This window comes from Heloderma suspectum, chromosome 3 (assembly GCF_057233095.1).
Source record: "Heloderma suspectum isolate Gila_16-S chromosome 3, 16-S_ref, whole genome shotgun sequence".
NCBI classification, from domain to species: domain Eukaryota; kingdom Metazoa; phylum Chordata; class Lepidosauria; order Squamata; family Helodermatidae; genus Heloderma; species Heloderma suspectum.
Genome location: NC_139460.1, coordinates 117,957,931 through 117,981,607, shown reverse-complemented (window position 1 = coordinate 117,981,607; position 23,677 = coordinate 117,957,931). Strand labels below are relative to the sequence as shown.

Genomic DNA, 23,677 nt, shown 5'->3' with positions numbered 1-23,677 from the left:
CCTCACTTCCTACCCGGCTCTAAGCTAGATAGGAAGAGCTGTGGCTCCCAGAGGGTGCTTAAACACCATGTCACCATGTCAAGGGTGGCAAGTGGAAATGTGGGGCCATCTTCATCCTGCTATGGTTGAGAATTTTTGTCAACTGATCTTAAAAACTGGCAGCACACATAGGAGAGGCAGCAGGACCCAAGCAGTTCTTAATGTTTTGTTTGGTTTTAAAACCAGCAGATGACAGGGAGCCAGTACAGATGCTAGGATAATGTGTTCTCTGCAATCCATCAGGAGGCAGGCCACTACATTTTGTATCAAGTGAAGCCACCACTCTAGGTCACAAGACCTGACAAACAACATTAAATCAGCCAAACAGCATTATCTCAGATTTAATTGGCTGACCCGTACACAATCCACTACCATGGCCAGACACTGGGTAACCAAGACAGCAGGACTGAGATCATAGGAAAACAAGATGTGCAGCTATGCATCATCAGCATCCTAATGGCATTCATGTTGCCTCATGTATCCAGGTGTGGCTGAAGCCACATAAACAACCACTTGCCCAACAACTCCCCCCCCCCGCCAAGAATGAGGTTTGTAAATCAGCTTGCAATAGCATTCAGACTTGATTTGTTTTGTTTTGTTTTAAATAGGACCAAACTAGTCCAGAATTGAAGACATCTGGCATTCTTCCCCGCCTAAGGATGAACTGATTTCCCCAGTCAGTAAATAATTCAGCTTTCCCCCAGTTTCATTCACCAACTAGAAAAGCAGTTTATTTTATACCACGCCTTTCAACAAAAATTGGTCACTGAGGCACCTTATGAAAATTAAAAACCCAATAAACATTTAATGTCACCTATATATTCTACAACACAGCTACAGACTCAAAAGGTCATATCAAATTGAATTTATTCAATCCAGAGCCTATGTTTGTTGGAGACAGATGCAATATAAGAGGCTTCACACCACCATGAGCTTCGCACATAAATTTGTCATAGATGGATCTGGCCTGCTCCTGCCTGTGCTTCCACCTGGCTAAAGCTAAAATGCTCATCAGCCAGGTGCTCAAGATGGGGGGAGGCTATGCTGCTTCCATCTCAGGCACCTAGCTGCAAGGAACTTTGTGAACTTTTCCCATGTGGAGGTGGCAGTACTGAGCAAGTGAGAGGGGAGATGCAAGCAAGACTCAGCACAGACAGTTGTAGTAATGGCAGGCTCACACTGCTGCAAATGTGTTATGAGACTTTTTTTTAATGTTACCCTTCTGCCGATGTCTCAACCAGCAATCCCAAGCCAGGCCACATATAAGTGATTCATAGAGCAACCCTATGCGTGTTCACATTGAAGTTGGTCACACTGTGTTCAGTGAGGTTGTGTAGCATTGCAGCTGCAGCCTACAAAGCAGCTGGCAAATAATCACAATGGGCAGATGATGATTTAACCTCTAAGTAGAGACAGGCCAGGTTTGTCTGGCCATTCATAACCTGGAAGAGATCTGCTGGATGACATTTCACAGGTTTACGAGCAGCAGAGAGGCCAGCCACCTTTGCTTCTGTAAACACGGAGGCATTCAGACCCTTTAAAAATGAAAACACATGGGTGCCCAATCTGTTGCCATCAGCATGAGTCAAACACCACTGGCTATTTAGTCATCTTCCCTCCTACTTCATCTCACTCAGCTCCCTGGAAAATCACACAAACTTGCAGAACCCATGCAGGAGGAGAGGATGCCCAAGTCAATGGCTATTCCTCAAAGGACAGATAATGGAGACAGGTGTTGACCTTATAATAAAGGGTAATGTAAATGTAGTAACTGCCTGTTGGTTCCCTTTTACCATACATGACTAAAATATGCACTTTCTTCTCTGCGTTCAGTTTTATTGCAGCAAGCCTCCAGTTTTATCAAGGAAGAAAAGGGCACCAAAGAACAGCCTTTCTCCAACCTGGTGACCTCCTAATATTTTGGACGATAACTTCCAGAATTCCTGACCATTGGCTATGCTGACTGGGGCTGACTGGAGTTGTAGTCCAAAACATCTGGAGGACAGCAGGTTGGGGAAGGTTGCTAGTACATACTGAATCCAGTCTTTAACTATAAAAAAATCAATATATGCATAAAACTAATGTAAAGAAACATATTAAGACAGTAGTGTGGCAACTACCATCCCCATTGTTAGATGTATGTCATTTTATTACTATTCTTGGCAATTTTAAGCTGGGAGATATATGAATTGTGTCATTCTACTATGCCATTCCAAAGAAGAAAGGCAGTGAACCTAGCTTCACAACTTATTCTGTATTTACAAGCACAGGTTCACAAATTTGGGGTGTTCTCAGTCTCCATGCCAAAATTTGTGGTCATCAGGATCTTGCCACCCCTTTCAGTGTGGTATTTAACTGTAGATCTCCCCTTGTCAGACTCTATACTTGCAAGTTCATTAACAGTATATGTATATATAGCACCTTCAGAGAAAAATCACCCTGTGGGGATATGGTGGGGGTTATGGACTGTTTTCATTTTGGACATGCATGACGCTGAGAAATCTGGATGCATTGTCAACATGATTTCCCATATACGCCATGATCTAGTCAGATGTTAACCCCTTTTAAGTCCTATTGATTAGCACATGCATATCTCTCACTGAAATGCTTAACTCTGGCTGCATCAAAGCCAATCCAAAGGCTTCATATTCCCTAAGTCTAGGCAAGCCTTTTTGTAAACAATGTTTGCTCTCCCAGTGTGCCTAGAGTAATACCCACACAGTACTTTATTTTAAAAATAACTATTAGATTACATATAATGAAGGTTTGCTGCCTCTTCCTTCTTAGCACCCATAGAGGATAATCATCAGTGCCTGGAGTACAAGTTGCCAAAGAACTGGACTACTTGTGCAACCCAAAATTTGCACAAGTAGTCCTACATTTTACTATTGTTGTGTGGTACTCAAGGAAGGCAACAGCAAAGCTGACTTTCTAATGAAGGGGTAATCTTGGCATTACTACTGAAACAAACCTTGTGATCAGCACTAACACAGTTTACTATGAAAGGAAGTAATATTTGTTATTGCCAATAAAAAATAAATTAAAAGTCCAAATGCAAACATCCCAGTGAGAGAGTGCTAAGTAGTTAATTGCTGTACAGAGGTCATAATTTAGTCTTAAAAACACACATTTAAATTCTCTGTAATAGCAAGCCCAACTTCAGAGACACAAATAGCAAAACACAGTTCAAACCATTCTATTTCAATATATATTTCCCAAATAAGCATGAAAGACTTTCTGTAACTCACAAAAAGTAAATTGATCTATTTCCCCATCCAGTTTAGCACAGCCATACAAATAATTCTTTCTGGAAAAAAAATATTTGCTGGTTAAAATCTTGATACTGAAATATCATTTTTGCTTAACGAATCAGACTGAACATACCTGGATTTTGAACCTTGCATTTTATTTTGTATCTTTAGGCAAGATCCAGCCAAAGTTAAGCACTGTATTGCCTGGATAGGAGACAGACTGGGAACCATATGTGTACATATATACACTGCCTTAGCTTTCTGTACAAAGGGTGGCCCATAACAAAATAATGGAATAAAATGAAAGAAAGCACTTTCAACTGATTTCAGGAACAAATAAATAAGCAATAGGACTTAAAATGCTCGACTTTGGGCTGCATACTTTAAAAAATGTTAAGCTAGGTATGCTAATTTTACTAAGCTCTGGCAATAATTGTCAATTAGTATTTTTAAGTGGCATCCATATAATTTACATAAGCAAGGGGTCCACCAATTTGGCTGGCCTTCATACCAGTTGTGTTTTCCCCAACCCTGCCACTCCACTGAGAAGCGGGGTGGGTGCTGATCTTTTCTGACCTCACTCTGAACTTTGGATACACTTTTGAAATCTAGCATAAGTGTAGGGGAGGGTCACCCGCACCCCCAGCTCTGACTTGGGGAGGGGAGCTCATATCTGTTGGGCTGAGCCTTAAAATGGGCTCAGAAAGCAGCAAACATTTTCCTATTTTCCTGAGTCTCGCAAATGGACTTTGCAGGTCATGGAGAGCTCTTGCTTTTCTGTATGCTCCAGTGAAAAAGGTTGAGGGTGCTCTTGCCAGTATATATATTTAAAATACCATATGAGCTCACCAGTGGTGAGTTGGCCAGTAACCATAAAAAGAGAAGGATTTGTATGGGATTAATCTATACAGCATTCTCTCTCTCGCTCTGTGTGTGTGTGTGTGCGCACATGTGCATTCGTATGTTTTCCTATGATATAACCCAGTGCTTTATTTCTAAGCAAAATAGCAATAGTTCTTTTGTGTACTTACCTTGCCTTAAACTTACAGGCTATGGTGTCTCCCTTATCTTCTGTCATTATTTGTCCAAACCAACTTCACAATTATACACAAATTATAACAAATACTGTTTTTGTAAACAGGAATGCTTGGCATGCACATTAGGCAAGTTTAGGCAGGGACAGAATATTCTGTAATCTGCAGGTCCTAGCAACACTTAAAAAAATAACTAAGGAGGAAGAATTTTGCTCAAGGTGAGGAGAAGGCACCAGTTCATGCCAACATCCATCCTTGAAGGTGCCTGAAAGGGGGATGACATCTGATTAGCCATGAGGAATGTAATCTGTCTTCTTTTCCAATTTGAACTTCCCAACCACATTACTGGGATGTGTGTTTTTGTGGATATAAGGGATTGTATTATCCTGAGTCAACCACTGCTCCAGTAAATCCAGAAATGTTTATCTTGAGTGGCAGCAGTTCTACAGGATCTCAGGTCAACTTTGCCACCTGAGATAAGTTAACTTGTGATTATCAGGGAGTGAGCCTGGAAATCGCTATATGCAATACATGTACTCTAACACTGAACTGTGCTTTCCTCATAGGCTGGCACACAGAAACAACAGTATTGCCAAAGTTCATACTTGGTTCCGTATACTCATTTGTCCAGCCTGTAATGCATAGCTCTATTACAAGCTGAGTACCATTGCTTCCAAATTCTCCAGCTTGGAATGCAGAACAAAATTCTGTCCACAGACTATCAATGTTCAGCAAATCAGCTGCCCAAAATCAGATGCTTTGTAGGTGCACATGCAAAGGTTCTTTAATGTTAACCCCTTACTCCCAATGCAACTCTCATTGGTTACTGTGAGCTATGTGACCACCCTTCTGTTTGGTGAGCATCTTAGCTTTTTGCATCAATTCTCTCAATTGTTTCTTGCCAATGTTATGTGATTGTTGTCTCCTAACTAGATAATGACTAGATATCACTCTTTTCCTGGCATTTCTGTTGGAGAGGGCAGATTTGAATTTTGAAGTGGATCTCCTCCATGATTGGGGCTTAGAACTACAGTTTGCAGGGAGCAATACAATAAACCATATCTAGATCATCACCATGGACCTATGTTAGAAATATGGAAGAGAATTCTTGGGAAATGGATGAAGTTCTTTCTTTCAAAGGCTCACTGAGAATGCTTTCACTGATCTAATTCTGCATCTAGCCAAAGGATGTACAACCATCGGTACGCAGAAGTCACTTTGCCTTCTCTGTTATAGTTGCAGCCCTGCTTTGTTCTTTTAAAAGCAAATAGCATCAACTGAAAGGGGGGTTGCTAATTATCAGGACTATAGCTGGCATGGATGGGGAATGTAATATTTTCCTCCACTGTTGTGGTCCTGAGGAAAATCTTTTCTCTGAAGCTGGCATTTTTGTTTTGGGGGCAAACGTGCCAATAGGGGAATTTTACATACATAACTTTTTCTGTGCTGTGATTAAAATGCACTGGAATATCTGAAGGGGAGATACGTGGTCACGGGCAGAGGGCATGTTGGGGTCCATCACCTGTCCTCTGTTCATTTACAGGCATGCCCCACCCTTTCAAAATACCATGGCCTGTGTCCTATGCTGCCCTGGCACTAGCGGGACTCACTGCTAACACATCGGGAAGCTAGTGGTTTCTCAAGCATCTGGAAAGAGCAGAAATGCTAATTTCCATAATGGGGCAGGTCAGCAGAGCTTGCCAAAGGGAGCTCCGCTGATCTGTCCCAATCCAGAAATGAGCATTTCTGCTCATTTTGGGGGCTGCTTTTGGAAACACTAGTTCCTGTTGCACTAGTGGCGAGTCCCACTAGCACCATGGAACTAGCAGAGACACAGCAGCAGTATAAGATATTGCCTTATGTCATTTACCAAAATGTACACAATGAACAAATTGCATAACTGTATAAAAAGTAAATAATCACCTGCATCTAATGGTGGACAGCAGCCATGAAAGCTTATGCCAGAATAGATTTGTTTGTCTTTAAGGTGCCACAAGACTCTGTTAGTGCTAGGAATGTAACTCAGTCATCAACATATGTCTTATGCCTATGAAACTGCCACCGAAGATCAAACAAGCAAGAAAAAGCATTCATATCACATGACACCATCAGAAACAAATGTATTTTTCAATGGATACAAATCCGTTGAGCACTAAAACCAAGTCGCACAGACACATGTGTGGATTAGCCCTAACTTAGGCTGAAAATAAAAAGTTTTTCTTTTATTTCTATTCTAAAAGAAGAGTAGAACTTTTATATTGTTGAATCTTTTATTAACTGCAGTTTTTTTCCTTCTTTTTTCTTGTGTATTTGTAAAGCTCTGGAAAAATGATCTTTGAAGGAAGGAACAGAAATCCTTTAATAAATTAAACGATTTCTTTACTGATGTCCATGTATGTGTGTACCCTCCCCACAACGGGGAGGGTACACACATTCCAACGGGTTAAAACTAAACATGTTAATCAGCTTCATAGCTGATACCACTATTCTAGATGTAGTTGCATCCTCTGCCCTTTTTCCATTTCCCGCAAAAGTCAGTAAGAAAGAGCTTACCTATCAACCAGCTTTTTAGCAAATCCAAAGTCTGTGAGCTTGATATGCCCCTCTTTGTCTAATAAAATATTTTCAGGCTTTAAGTCTCTGTAAACAATTTCTTTTGAATGGAGATATTCTATTGCACAAATAATCTCTGCAGAGTAAAATAGTCCAGTGCTGTTATTAAAGCGTCCCATGTTGCGTAGATAACTAAAAAGTTCACCGCCGGGTACATATTCCATCAACATATATAGAAAGCGTTCATCATGGTAAGTCCAAAATCTGTAATGAAAGAAATACACAAATTGGAAATACTAAGAAAACAACTTATTAGAAAAGCATAAACAATTTATTAATTAATTTAAGGGCCTGAAATATAAACATGCAACAAAACTTAAAGCATTCAAACAGAATTACTTTCAACACACATCACAAGCTTGGGCAATTGCTCAAGCACCTAAGGCTTTAGAGACCTTACAATAATTTATCCATTTTGGAGGCTCCAGCACCCGATCTAGGTATACTCAAGGAATGGCTGAGGGTTGACAGTTTCACAGCTGGACTCTGAAGAGGTGCTCTGTATAACTGGAGCAAGTGAGTTTTGGGTGGAGAACCACACATGGGAGCTCTGTGAATCTTTCAGGTTGGTGTGTACTGGGACAAATCCCAGCCATGGGGCACAGTGGGTTAATCCCTCTGAGCTGTGCAATTTGGCAGAGAAGAAGTGTCACTACCAGAGAAAACAGGCAGAAGAGCTAAACGTAATAGGAGGTTGCTGAGCAGAGCAGAATGCCTGGTAGAAGTTGTCCCAGCTGAGGACACAGAACTGCTCTTAGGCAGTCAGCCACATGAACCCTCATCATTGGACATCATACCATTTTTAAAATGTTAAACATTTGCAGTATGGGGTTCCCTGAATATCCCATTGAAGCACTAAGTAAGGACTGCTACTGATATATTCTATGATATGATTTTCCTCCCCCATTTTTTTTTTTTTGCTTCGTTGTTGTCGCTGTTGTAATAAAAAAGGTTATAAACAAGAAGAAGTAACAGAATGGTTGACCTTTTGAATCGTTTCGGTTTCATGGGACTGTAGGATATGCTAGATCATAAGTATTATCTAGTCCACCTCTTGACCTGATGCAAGATCCATCAGACTCAAATGTCATTAGCAAATATATTGTCTTATGTGGAGTATAGCATGCCTATGCAGAGTTCCAGAGAATAGCAAGGAGAGACAAGAAGGCCTTCTTAAAGGAACAATGCAAAGAAATCGAGGAAAACAACAGAATGGGAAAGACTAGAGATCTCTTCAAGAAAATCGGAGATCTCAAGGGAATGTTTTGTGCAAAGATGGGCATGATAAAGGACAAAGAAGGCAGGGACCTAACAGAAGCAGATGAGATTAAGAAGAGGTGGCAAGAATACACAGAAGAACTATACAGGAAAGATCTTCATGTCCCTGATAGCCATGATAGTGCGGTCACTGAACTTGAGCCGGACATCCTAGAGAGTGAAGTCAAGTGGGCCTTAGGAAGCATTAGTAACAACAAAGCTAGCGGAGATGACAGTCTTCCAGCTGAGCTATTTCAAATCCTAAAAGATGATGCTGTTAAAGTGCTGCATTCAATATGCCAACAAATCTGGAACACTCAATAGTGGCCACAAGACTGGAAAAGGTCAGTTTACATTCCAATTCCAAAGAAGGGCAACGCCAAAGAGGGTTCAAACTACCGCACAATTGCGCTCATTTCACATGCCAGCAAGGTGATGCTCAAAATCCTACAAGCTAGGCTTCAGCAGTATGCGAACCGAGAACTACCGGAAGTACAAGCTGGGTTTCGAAGAGGCAGAGGAACTAGAGATCAAATCGCCAACATTCGCTGCATCATGGAGAAAGCAAGAGAATTCCAGAAAAACGTCTATTTCTGCTTCATTGACTACGCTAAAGCCTTTGATTGTGTGGATCACAACAAACTGTGGCAAATTCTTAAAGTAATGGGAGTACCAGACCACCTTACCTGTCTCCTGAGAAACCTGTACGAGGGTCAAGAAGCAACAGTAAGAACCAGACATGGAACAACTGATTGGTTCAAAATTGGGAAAGGAGTACGACAAGGCTGCATATTGTCACCCTGCTTATTGAACTTATATGCAGAGTACATCATGAGAAATGCCGGGTTGGATGAATCAGAGGTCGGAATTAAGATTGCTGGGAGAATTATCAACAACCTCCGATATGCAGACGATACCACCCTAATGGCAGAAAGCGAAGAGGATCTCAAGAGCCTCTTGTTGAGGGTGAAAGAGGAGAGTGCAAAAGCTGGTTTGAAACTCAACATTAAAAAAACAAAGATCATGGCATCTGGCCCCATCACTTCCTGGCATATAGAAGGGGAAGAAATGGAAGCAGTGACAGATTTTACTTTCTTGGGCTCCAAGATCACCGCAGACGGTGACTGTAGCCATGAAATTAAAAGATGCTTGCTCCTTGGGAGGAAAGCTATGGCCAACCTAGACAGCATAGTAAGAAGCAGAGACATCACCTTGCCGACAAAGGTCCGTCTAATCAAAGCTATGTTTTTCCCAGTAGTAACGTATGGCTGTGAGAGCTGGACTATAAGGAAGGCTGAGCGCCGAAGAATTGATGCTTTCGAACTGTGGTGCTGGAGAAGACTCTTACGAGTCCCCTGGACTGCAGGGAGGTCAAATCAGTCCATCCTAAAGGAAATCAACCCTGAGTGCTCATTGGAAGGACAGATAATGAAGCTGAAGCTCAAATATTTTGGCCACCTAATGCGAAGAGAAAACTCCCTGGAAAAGACCCTGATGCTGGGAAAGACTGAAGGCAAAAGGAGAAGGGGACGGCAGAGGATGAGATGGCTAGATAGCATCACGGATGCAATGAATATGAACTTGAGCACGCTCCGGGAGAGAGCGCAGGACAGGAAGGCCTGGCGTGCTATGGTCCATGGGGTCACGAAGAGTCGGACACGACTGAACGACTGAACAACAACGAATGTTATTTACAGGCACAGACTGTTGCATATTCCTCAAGAATAGGAATCTTTATCGTTATTTTATTGTATAGGTTTTATCTTATAAACAGTCTTGTTATCTGTTATGTGAAAGGCGGTTTATAGATAATTTAAATAAATAATTGAAGAGGTTTTGCACTAGCAGAATATTTCTGTTCTCGCATTGTGAGACATCCACTTTTCATTCATCTCCCAACCATCAGGAGCAGCATTTCAGAAGTACAGGGAGCTCTAGTGGGAGTGCAAAAATAGGGTGTCCTGCCTAGCATAAGCAGAAGCACTTTCTGCTACTGCAAAGCCACCCTTAGATAAAATCCATAATGTAGTTTTTAGAAACATGTGTTTATTTTTATAAAACATAACAAAAAGCAGAAAAACAACAAAGAAACATACATGGTTACTTTCATTAAAAAAAATGCTTTTGTTATCGATATAAGCCATAGCGCATGAGTTATTGAAGCCCATCCATTTGTGTTTTTATGATTTGAAAACAAAGGTGGCTCTATAAAGATAGATATGTCCCTTTAAGGGTGCAATCCTAACTAGATAGGTGGCCGCCTCCAACCTCGGAGGTGACCACCTACCCAAAGCAAGGCAGGAGAGGCACAGGGGGATCGTTCCCTCCATGCCTCTCCTGCCTTGCTATTTTTTGCTAGACAGCAGTTTTCAGCTGTCTAGAGGTGGGGAGGCCAACCAAGAGAGGAAGCTGTTCCACTCTCCCTGCCCCGGAATGCCCCCAGCCCCGCCCCTTTTCAGTTGCTCTGTGCTCCTCTTGCGAGCATGGAGGATGGGGCTTCTCTGCGCTGCCTCCGAGGCAGTGCAGACGAGGGGGGCAGTTGGTTTTCCGGGAACTGACACGGAGCATGGGCTCCGAGGTCGGTTTCCAGAAATGAGCATATCCTATGGGCCTCTAGACAGTGTCTAGCGGCCACAGGATTGCTCTCTAAGTAAATGAACAAACATCCTTTACAAACTATACTTTAAGGCTGCCATCCTATGTACCCTTAACTGGGAGTAAGTCCCTTGAATTCAGTAGGACTTACGTTTGAGTACGACATCCATAGGATTGTGCTGTAAGGTTCTGTTTGCTTCAAGTACTGAGTAGAAGTGCTTTGTACTAGGACAGAGGTGGGCAAGCTGCAGCTCTCTAGATGTTACTGGACTCCCTACTCTCATCAGTCTGGGCCTGTGTGGCCAAGGGTCAGGGATGATGGGAGCTGTAGTCTTTCAACATCTGGAGGGCCACAGGTTGCCCATCCCTACGTTAGCAGAAAGCAACCACTGGATACAATCCTATAAACTCCAGTGAACAATTCTTTACTTTCGCAGTGCTTCTCCACTATACTTTCTCTGTACGTTTTCAGAATAATTCTTGAACAAGTTGCCATAACAAACTGGTTGAGGAGAGTTCAAAAATATTACTTATACATATGTATGAAGTGCATTTTTGTTTTTGTTTACTCTTAAAGGTGGCCTCAAAAAAATTTAAATAAAATAAAATATATATTCATTCTACCAGGGTTTTCTCATTTTTTGTGCTAGTATTAATTTATTGAACAGGAAGTACTGTTTTCATTGAACTTGATTTTCTTTGTTCTCTTCCTCCCTTTCAACTTATCAGGATGCAACCTTGTTATGTTGAAATTACTTTTGCAATATGTACCCACACCTCTCTCTCTTTCTTTCTCTTAACTTGTGAAATGCTGACATTTCCGGTGGTGTATATTACTCCACCCATCACCACAAGATATTCAAAACAAGCAATTAAGCCCATACATGAACAGATTTCATCCAGTTTCAAAGGGAATTGGAATATGTGACCTTTCAACACACTATATCTACCAGCAAGTGCTATAACCAATATTAAAGCCCTTTGAGGAGGGATACCATATTATTCCAGTGGGGAAAAATAGCCTAAATCTATTCCTTCCCCAGTCTACTGCTGACTCTTATATAAGACTGCTATATTCATACCTGGAAGAACAGAAGTATGCATAACACAAAATGGGAATATGGTTTTCAGAAGCTTATAAAAAAGCATCCAATTTCATGGATGTATCTATTCTTCTTTAAAAAGGAACAAAACAATGTTACACTTTGAAAAAGGCTGTTGAAGATTAATAGAACCATGGCTTGCATCCTAAGTTCCCATGAGCAGAACTCCACTCATGAGATGCTCCCACTGGTGGAAGAGAAGAAGGCAATTTTTACAGATTCCCCCTTTCCACTGAACCCCTGTGCCCCCCCAAAAAACTGCTCCAGAGGGTTGGGAGACCCTCTGGAACACCGTGGGATGTGGCACTGGGGGAAGGAAGATTTGGCAAAAATCACCATCCCTCCTCTGCTGGATTGGAATCTCTACCATAAATGAAAGGAACCCTTCCAAGCCTAATGTCATGAGACAGACACATACATAGAAAACAAGGCAAGAGAAAGCAGAAAGGAAGCTGAAGAAAAAGGAATCCAGTGACATCTTAATTACATTATTCAGCCCTGGTTCTCACATAATGACCACCCAGGTTTTTTTTTTTTTTAGAACTCTTGAGTTGTTGTGAATGAGCCAGCATGCTAATTCATGCTGCTTAATCACTCCTGGTTTGCTCCTCCTGCCACCGCAGCTGGCTAAGCAACCCAGGGATGATCCCTGGCAACTCTGGCTTCTTGGGGGACAGACATGCCAGAATTCTGGGTTCAGATGTCATGCTAAACTACCTGCGGATGGCATGTCCCAGGGTTGTTTAGCCACTCCAGCTGGCAGGAGGAGTGAAGCAGGAGCAATCATGCAGTGAGAACTAGCAAACTGGCTCGTTCATGACAACCCAGCATTTTTTTTTAAACCCACCTGAGTTGTTGTTATGTGCAAAATGGGCCACTGAAACATCTTGACCAGATGTATACATCTCCAAGCTCAATATATATTATTAAAAGATTGAAGGACATGCTTCAATCACTGGAGCACAAGACCCACACTATTAATAATTATAGCAATCACTCTGCTTGAAGGGTGGCAATTTCCATCACTGTGCCATTAGGAATGGCATAAACCGCATAGTTCCCTCCCGTTACTGCTTGGAAAAAAAAACAATTTCAGCTGTGGAGCAGTTTGTGAACACTGATTAAGAAACAGACAAAGATGCACTTCGGAGTGAAACACACACACACACACACACACACACACACAACTCTACATCATGTTGCACACACTCCAAAGAGCAGATCTCCAAATATATTTTCTGTGACACTGCATATGGGTCAATTTCTAACCCCCCCACCCCTCCAAAAAAAGGTGGGGGGGGGGAAGAAAAGAAAGCAAATGTAACATTTGCCACTCAAAGGCTTTTGGATTAATCCAAGCCTACATGAGACTGAATGAATGCCGGAGCTGAACATTAGAACACAAAAAAATGAAAGTTGGGGGAAGCTTACAATCTGATCAGAAATGGATGATTTACTTCTTTCAAGACCGATTTTTCATTGTGCACATGCTGTTCTTGTTTTAGTCGAATGACATCTGGAATGCTCATTACTTTCAACGCGAAGTAGCATTTGGCCGATTTCTCTTTCACCAGATGAACCCGCCCAAATGTACCTGTTCCTGAAAATTAAAGAGAAGAATATGTCAGTTGGAAGGAACATTTTGTAGTTGAGATGTATAAGGACTGTAAAAGCAACAAATGAAAATGAAAGCAAAAATTCAGTTGGCAGACATTATACATTCCTATATAGCTTGGGCCTAACATACCTTAGATTACTTGGTGGCAGCTTTAACAGGGGGCAGGCTGAATAGTCAGCAACATCAGCTCCACTTCTTGAGTCACTCTGACATAAACCAAAGCAAAGGGCTCTAGTACTACCTCCTCTGGCACGGAAAGCAACAGAGAGAGACCAGAGTACTTCCTTTGGGGGCCATGCTGCCTGGGAACAGTGGAAGTTGCAGACCCAACACATATAGAGGCCACCAGATTGGGAAAGGCTGCTTTAGGCTTCAGCTGCTCGCTGTCTTTCCCAAGGCCTTTCTTTGTAAATGGGAGCATGCAGATTCAATACTTAATCAGGGCTGGCATCAAAGGTAGGCATGGTTGTGCACCTGTCAATGGCCCACACCCCAGCAGGGCCAACTGACAAGAACCCCCTGGACTTGATCATCTTCTTCATCATTGCAATCTGCTTGTTCATCTTCCTCTCGCTCTGGCCCAGACCACAGTGGTGGTGAGAAGGGGGAGGAGTACATACCACTTCCTAACTTGTTCACTGGCTCTCTGTCTGTCAAGCAAGCGAATGGTAGTAATAATGAGAAAGAAGATTAGGAACCATAGCAGCTGGTGACAATGGGAGTGAGAAGATGAACTCACTGAGAAAGGGGGGCTACTGAGAGCATGTTGCCCAAGCGTCCTCAAAAACATGGAGCTGGCACTGTACATAATAATGGGATGGCTCTGCCAAAACCTCTCTTAGTTTTCACACCATGGAAAGAGGGTTAAAAGAGTCCCTTGACAGTCTCTCTGCTCAGGTAATCATCAGTATATAGGCAGAGTGGCTTTGCCTGCACAAAAATTAAACAATTTTGTGTTAAATGGTGCCGCTCATACTGGTGACCTAAGGCCAAACTACATGTTCTGTTAATTACAAAGTATGTAGCTGAGCCTTCTTTTTCTTTTTCTTCCAGAGGAAGTGCATGTGGCCTCACTTTGGATCAGAACCACCATGCACCAGCAGAGGAGGATTACACCTTACTTCCCCCAGCCATTTGCTTCCTGAAATCCCCCCCCCCCGGGTTGTTTGAAAAAGGGGGGGGGAAGCCTCCATTGGTGCCAAAGCAGGCTTCTTCTTTTTTACTAACTGTGGTGGTGAGAAATTTCTGGAAGTAAATGGCTGGCAGTGGATGGTTTAACCTCCCCCCCACTGCATGATGGTCCCAATCCAAACCAGGGATGCACACATTTACTCTGGAGTAAAAAGAAAGGAAGGGCTCAACTACATGCAATGTAATTAACATAGTAGCAAATATCACCTGTTTTATATCCCATCTTAAACGAACACATTATCGTTTCTTGACTACAAAGCAATCAAGATTTAATATTGTTATGAAAGAACTTGGGAGTCCATATCCCCAAGTGATAAAGCTTCCACATTCTGACAAGACCCAATTCGTATGAACAGCAACATAACAGCATTGTATAGTGAAACCATGGGGAAGCTGCCCCAGGGCCAGGGCAAGTAGTTCATATGAATTGGTTCAGCACACATATTTGGTACAGTACTACAGGCTCTTTTCATGGAGTCTAGTGATGCAGAGAGTCTTCACGACCACATATGAAGCTGCTTCATTAACAACTTGCTACAGAGTAGCCTCCACACCCCTGAAGTATAAGCAGCCTCCATTCTGTTTGATGTGAAATAACCCACCTAGATGGATTAGATAGTCCTAGTATGAAATTTAATTCACAAAGAATTATGGATGTTCTTTACAACTGCAGTGCCCAATACAATATAATACAAGAGGGGGAAATTACAAGCTTCTCTTGAACATTACCACTTATACCATGGACATCCATTTGTACCACTGGTTAGCAACTCTTACAGAACACTTGATTACAATTTGCATTACTCAAACCTTTAATAGGATGGATAGTAAGAATCTGAACACCTCTTCATTTTGCAGAATATTACAAAAGATGACTCTTTTTATAAGAGGGGTTCAATTATGCACAAACCTGTGAATGTAATTTTAAGAACATATGACATAGGAAGAGCCGTGCTGGATCAGACCACGGGTCCATCTGGTCCAGCATTCTGTTCACACAGTGGCCAACCAGCCCATGGGAAACCCACAAGCAGGACATGAGTGCAAAAGCACCCTCCTGGCTATGTTCTCCACCAACTAGTGTACAAAGGCATACTGCCTCTGATACTGGAGGTAGCATACCTCTAGAACTGACACCTTTGATCAGTCCACCTTACCTCACAGCCTCATCAACATTTTGCAGCAATTTAAGCAAATAAAAATTAATGAAGGAACCAACAGAGAAGGATATAAAGCATACTCCAGCTAACTGCAAGGGTATTTTGTTTTTGTTTTTTTAAAAAAGCTAAAGGCATTTAATGTATTGTATAGTACTGTGACTCCTACAATCTTCACTTTGATAGCTGACAGCACAGCAACAAATTACTATACCACTGTTTGCATTGTTAGGAAGTTTCCTGGTTTTATACTTGTTCCAATTCAAAGTATTGTGTTTTTTTTAAATATACACACAGTAAGACCTTTAGTACAATTGTATTTTAGTGCTATGTTAAATGCAAGATTTAAGCCAGTGATTATAATAATCTGAAGGGTATCAAAAAAACCTGTACTCTAAAATAAGGTAGCTGAAATTAATGAAGACAGAAGCTGAGGGCAGAAGCTTCCCTGAGGCAAACATGGCAAAGTTAAAAAGGGTGCATTATTCTTCCACTCCACCCACACATTAATTCTTAAGAATATAGAAACATTAGTTAACCTTAACTTTACTGCAAGTACAAAAGGGACACGTGTATGTGAAACTGTACAAACAACACAGATAAGAACTGAACTCTAATGGCATGTTTTGCCCTCCGCGGAAAGCTCCACCCTATAAATACAAAGCAAGAATCTGATAAAGGCTCTTCCAGCTTAAAGATCAAACCAAAGTTCTAGAGCAAGCAGCCTTCCCCAGTTCAATGCCCTCCAGATGTGTTGGTTTCCAACACCTATCATTCCCAGCCAGCAATGGTTATGCTGGCTAGGAATGATGGGCACAGGAATCTAACACATCTGGAGGTGAAGATGGATCTCTACAGATGGATCTTGAGCTGAAGATTTCCCCCACACAACTCACAGCTAGATTTGTTGTATGTATTTATGGGATTAAAATCTTTGACTCATTTCAAAGCTATCCTTTAAAAAAAGGTTTTTAATAAAGTACAATGCATGCCTGATAAAACAGTTGAAACAAATTAGCAAAGAAGAAGAATGGTGGTTGCTTTAAACTATGCCCATTCTGGTGTATATCCCTTTATGCAAGACTGCTAAAGAGGTATTTAACTCACTTATCAAAAAACAAACAGGGAAAAACTCAGCAGAGCAAAGTCATAAAATACTCAAAAGCCTTCTAAATGCAAACTGATTTGATAGCAGCTGCTTATCATAACCTGCTTGAGCTACAGTGCATTGATTTAAACATAAGAATTGTAAACACTGTTCAGAAAAGACCTATGAACATATTCAACCATGTCATCTATCCACCCTGGGAAATTTAACATGTGATTAAATCCCTGTTGTCAGGTTGCATCAACATACCAGTAAACAACCTTGCTTTCATGGTGGGCTTGCAATGCAGGGCTATTTTGGTGAACAGAGTACATGGGTAGCCTAACTGGAACAGTGTTCTGTGTAATTCTTAGTCACTTACAGACTAAAGCTGGAAGAGTTAAGAATTCAGTTTTTAAAATAATATAGTTCTTCTGGCAGTTGTTAAACAGATTTTTAAAGTAATATCAGAAATATCAACAAAACAGTAAAAAAAAAGTTATGGGAGACATTAAATGGAAACCCACAAATTTGCTTCTAGCTAGAGGTGTTTGCAAGAATTAAGGCACATTAGTGGAACTAAGTGAAACCCGTTTTCCTGTGCCTAACTGTAGTAGTAATCTGTGGGACATCAAGATTTGGGAGGCCCTTAGGCAAGACACCTTAAACCAGCCCCCTTAACTTGAAAAAGGCAGGGCACACAAACCAAGAAACCTCTCATATGGACTACAACCTTCTTTGATACCCCATGCAAAGTGAGAACCCTTTCTTAGCACCTAGTAAATGCCAGACCTTGTTGCCCTCCAGAGCTCTCCATGATGGGACTAAGGGTGCTTCCAGATGGAGGGCTCCAAGCACTAAATATTAAAAGTCATTATACAGCTATTCCATATTTTCTTAATAGATTTCTTTTCCAATAAAAGATAGCAGAGGAGATGGAAAAACATGGGAGAATACACACTGAAGATGACATCATCTGAACACCCACTCACCCCCAGTAATATTCCATGAATGAGGCTATGCAATTGCACAATAAAAGCCTTATCTGGAATGACCCTATGTTTGTGACAAGTCCCAGGGCATGGATTTTCACATTTGCTACTAGTGTATATGTCATCTCTCAATGGAACTTTCCCAAATAATGGTTATGGATAGACTTGGTCCAAGGAAGGCTCTGAAACCATGCCAACAAATAAAAGTGGTGTTGCTATTTATAATGCTCTAGAAACAATTTGACAGGTTATTCCAGACATGTGGCACACATCTTGTTTTCTGTGCTCCAGGGAAAAACGGAACCGCCCATAACCATGCAAGAATGCACAATCTTCCCAAGCAGCTTTCTGCCCAACAAGAGAGACCAAACAAGGTCACGGTCTTGAAAACAAACCTATTACTGCTATACTGACTACTGAAAAATGTCTGAGCCAATATTAACACAGAGAAATATATAATAAGCCCATTCATACAGAATTCAGTTTTGTCTTGAAGAATTCAGCCAATTACACCCAAACTTATTTTCCTCTGAGGAAAATGCATCAGAGGAGTTATTATAGCTGCCAAAGGCAAAGTTGCCATTATGATGACAAAGAGGCAGATAACAATGGTCACTCACACACCTTTCAGAATTTATCCTTTTAATTATACGCCTTAAGCATGAATCCCATTTTTTCCTGTTTAAGGAAGCTGCTGTGCTGAAGATGCTTTAAACATACTGCAACAATTATAGATGAGCGGACAGGCCTTGCACCCATATGATCATGAAAGACAATAGTGCAGCAAACATTTAGTATGGCTACCCTTCTCCACTCTGCCCTCACCCAGCACCCCTAGTTCTACTCACCATCTTTTGCGTAACACATTTCTATGCGTATGCAACCAGGCTGTTCTACAACATGTAAGCCACTTAGAGAACTTTTTATTAATGAAGTGGCAGACAAATGTCATAGAAATAAATGATTAAAATAAATAAAACCTGTTCCCTTGCTGTACAGCCTTAGCTGTCCCAGCCCAAAGATTCACGCATCCCATTTTAGAAGTTCCTGCTATCAAGGCTTCTCAGTAAGTATAACAACCTGTTTATTAAAGCATTTATTTCAAATGAGCAAGAGCATTATATGTATAGGTTGGCTTATTCCAGAGGTTTGGTGTATGTTTTTTTTTTAACCCAAGGGCTTCAAAAAATCTCTCAGACTGTCCCTGCAGCCCTCAGACCTAGAAATGCACACTATTCCTTCCCTTCCTTGGCAAGTAGTTGGGTGGGGGGGCAGGTGCATGGGGAAAGGAGGGGATTTGTCCCTTTCTGCCCTCCCTCCCTGCCACCCTGACATGTTGAGTAGCAGGGTGCTGGGCACAAAGCTCAGGGTACCATGGGAAATATAGTTCATCCAAGAAGAACTACCTCTCCCATGGTCGACCAGCGTTTGCACTCTGGTGCTGTGCTACCAAAACTGTCAGGGAGAGAAAAGTGAAAAGCCCACCACTTCTCTTCTACCTGTCTTAAAACATGTTCTAGATCCATTTTACACCTTCTCCTTTGATCTACGTGTCCCAGAGGGCAAGAAAACATATTACAGTCTAAAACCTGTCCTTTCTCTCATTCCACTGAGGAAGCTTGGACTGATTATTGACATAGGGAGGCCCCACCATGATGAAAAGTGCTTAAAACAACAACAACACCCACCCTAAGTGGTCATACAAGCAAGGCCTTCCAAGATACCTGGCTCACAAATAATGAATAAGGAGCATATGTCCCACACAGCAGTTACCTGAGGCCTGGTCTGACACCTCCTCTACAAATAGAGTGGTTGAATGAACAGAAAAACTTGGGTTTTGATGCCAGTAGAGGCAGAACTCTGCCAACATGTGGAGAAGCATTCACTTCCACCACAAGAATAAAAGAGTGAACACCTCCGTGATGTGGGGTAGAAAATTTCAAAGTTTCAGAGTTGTAATTAATGTTTTCCAGGTGATTATCAGTTGAGGAAATACATATACGCCATTGAAATAGATATATGTCCAGGTGCAAAACATAACAAACTAATAAGTAGTGACAGCGAAACTTAAAGGTACCCCAACAACCTCAGTGGAAAAGAGTTGAACTCTGTCGAAATAAATGAGTGGTTGTCAGAATATCATGCACAATCCCTTGGGTTGCTAAAATTGATCAGGCGGCAATCCCATGTCCCCTAGACAACATCTGGGGGGGGGGGACATAGGATTGTTCAGTTTCCTGGCTCCAAGTTCATAGACAGGGCTCTGAGCTGGGAACCAGGAAACTGTGCTCTCCCCTCCCACTATAACTGGTGTGGAGAGAACCGCTCTAGCTACCTCTTCACACTCATAAAATGGAGCATGGAAATGGGGAACAGGAGGCATTCCTGGGGGCAGGGAGGGGAAGAGACCAGGGCGGCTGCACTGTGCTGTTTCCTATGGCCGCCCTGGTCTCCTTCCCTCCCTCTCCTCTCCAAGGTGCCATTGCTATATGGGTGGAATCGCCCATCTTGCAGAAATGCAGGGTGAGCTGGAGTGCGGAGGTGAAGAATTCTTGTCAGCCACCAAGTTCAGAGGCTGATGGGAATCACAACAGGACTGAACCCTAAGTGTGTCAAAACGTTTTCAGTACCATTGCTTAAATTTGGGGGGGGGACATAGTTTTTACATTTTTACAAGTATTTCAATTAAAAAATCTATGTAATATAACATTTAAATCACATTAAGCATGCTTTAACTTTGTTCCTCAAATATTTCAAGTCCAATAATTGTGGTGTACTGGGATATCAATTAAAAAATTAACATGGGGTACATTTCTAAAGTATTGTTGTTTACTAAATACAAGTAAAAGAAATAAGCTAAATTAGGTCACTCTCTGGGGCAGCCTTCCTCAACCTGGTGCCCTCCAGATGGTTTGGACTACAACTCTAAGAATTATTAACCACCGGCAATGTAGGGTAGGGATGATGGGAGATGAAGTCCAAAATATCTGGAAGGCACCAGATTGGAGAAAGCTGGTCTAGGGTATTAGAACATTTTCTGATGCAAATTATTCTACGCAAATTAGCCTAATTTGTCTTGGAAAAATTTCTGGAATCTGATTCAAACTTTTTCAGAAATCCCACATCACTACAACAGCCCCTAGATCATACAGAATGAAAAATAAATGTTGGGCATGTGCAACTCTACTTTAGGAGGATAGAAATAGCTGCCTTACATTCAGCCAGCATCAGCTTACCCTGACTTTGCATCACCTCCCAAGGGCTTCACAATCTCCCATTCAGATATAGAAGATATAACCCACGAACCTTTAAACAAAGGGGTGTGTGTGTCTTTTTTCTTTTCTGAGTGGGGTTGCATTTCTTTCCCATCCCATCATAAGGACAGATTACAACACAGCCTTCTCCAATTTTAAACTCACAAAAAGCCTTGCAAGGAACATTAGGCAAGGGCCCATCCATCCAAGGTAATTTTGGAAGCTTCAGTGCCAACAGTAATTTGAATTTGGGTCTCCCATATTTAAAGTTAATGACAGTGCTACACTACTACACTGACAGCCAAGATCAAACAAGTTTTCACATTCCTAGATGCCTGCATAACTAAGCATCCAGGATATATTTTTACCCACTTCCTCTGAAGTGCCAATGACCAGGGAGAGAATAAAAAAGAAACAAACAAGGTCTTACTGCTAGACATAATGTGGAGTGAGCTAAGTTGGGGTTTGCAAATGCCATCAAATCAAAATTTGTGATTCTGATATGATTGTTGCATGAGAAAACCCTGGAGAAAATGGGACCTTAGCTTGGGAATTGGGTATTGTTGCCCCTGCTGGACATTTTCCACAATATATAAATGGACTGCAAATTAGCAGTCCATTTATGAAGTGAACTCATTTGAATAGAAGACAAAGCCTTACATTATAATAGCTATTTTTACACAAGAATATCTGACCTAATCATCTTAACTGGGTCCTTTAAAAGAAGTAAACAAAAAGTCTTGGAAGATACAAAGGTTTTTCATTGTTCTTGGAGTGCAATAAAAAGCCACTTTGTATTATATTGGAACAATGTCCTGCTTTGCCCTGTTATATAGAAGCTTATCTGTAGAAACGCTTAAAATATTACACAAATTTATCTTCGTTTTAAATCGAGCACTAGCACAGGAACTAAATTGTGTCACAAATAATAGCTTTAACTCAACACTTAATGAGGAATTACCGGCATTTCAAGTTGCTTTGCAAACTGCTGAATGCTGTCAACTCTTATACATTTTGATGATATCTAACCATGTCATTTAATTATGCACTTGAAACCCATTGCTCAAACACTTTAGATACATGAACAGCAAAGCACATTACAGTGTTCAGAATTAGCTTGTTACAATGTGTTCTGTCTTTATAAAACTTGAAGTTTATATGAGCAAATACATGACAAAAAGAATGTCCATACCCACAAATTAGCAAGATGTGCTGGTTTGAGTGTGCACATGTTAAACTTTCTGAGAGATCATTACAGCTTCACTTGTCAAGGAAGAGACACGTGTGAGGTCTAATATGTAGAAAGTAGAAAGGAGACTGACACAAACATAATATAACCACTACTTGGTGTAAAACTATCAAATGGTTCAAGATTATTTAGATGTCAAAACACCTTTGAACATCACCACCATCATTTTATTTGTATGGAGAAATTTATATTCGTATGAATTGAAATAGACATGAAGCACTTCTGAAAAAGACACCTCAGACTGAACGAGTGTAACGAGTTGGTCTTTTCTCAACAAAACTGTAACTTTGCCATAGCAGATTTACATTAGCTTAGTATTCAATTTTTCTACTTCATTTCAAGTGTGTATAATGGATGAGAACCTTTGGCAAGTGTACTATAGAAAAATCAAGAGAACACTTTCAAAAATAACTACTGTCTAGTTTACTAGCTTTAGGGACCTTTATACATGATGAGAAGGAGGCGGCACTAAGTTGCTTGCAACTGATTTAAGTTTTCATTTTTCAGTGAAAAATACAAAGCACTACTGTTTCCCAGACTACAAAGAATAGATTTTTGCTAACTGGACTGCCTTGAAAACCAAACTATATATGACAGGGGAAGATCTGTTACTGGATCTGGTTTTTTTAAATGTATTTGTGGTTGGGGGAGGGCACTGTGGCAGCCCCCATGGAACCATCTCATAACACAGTAAGCAGCCCCAAATTTTGCATGCCCCCATGATATTCCCCATTGGCCAGTCAAAGGCAGTGCATGGAGGACACTTTTGTTCAGATCTAAACTAAAGAGCAAGGAAATAATTGTCAGAATACAAGAGGCTTCTGCATGGAATAGGAACACAAATTAAAGAATAAAGTGTTTTGGTGCCTTCACAGAGTGCATCTGCTATACTAATAAGAATGCAGCTACAATCACATGTCCAGATGTGATTACTTAGTCCACTCCCTACTCTAGAATGAGCATAACTATGGTGCTATCTATATCCAAGGGCAATGGGATTGGTGGGAGCTTCAGGGCAGATAAAAGGAAATAATTCTTCAGACTGTGCATAGTTAAACTAGCACAAGATGTAGTGATAGCCACCAATTTGGATGGCTTTAAAAGGGGATTGAACAAATTCCTGGATGAGAAGGTTATCAATGGCTGCTAGTCCTGACGGCTATATGCCTTCTCCAGTATTAGAGGCAGTATGCCTATGTGCACCAGTTGCTGGGGGCCATGGGTGGGAGGGTGGTGT

The 23,677-nt window shown here is 41.3% G+C and overlaps 1 protein-coding gene across 1 annotated transcript in view; it reads right to left on the bottom strand.

Annotated features, from left to right (window-relative positions):
• Positions 1–23,677, bottom strand: part of PRKX (protein kinase cAMP-dependent X-linked catalytic subunit) — an 88,730-nt gene that overhangs the window by 28,992 nt on the left and 36,061 nt on the right. The window contains exons 2-3 of the mRNA XM_084844267.1: positions 13,324–13,492; positions 6,878–7,141 (exon numbers count right to left, since the gene is read on the bottom strand). Coding sequence (XP_084700393.1) covers positions 6,878–7,141; positions 13,324–13,492 — 433 coding nt within the window. The remainder of the gene's footprint in view (positions 1–6,877; positions 7,142–13,323; positions 13,493–23,677) is intronic.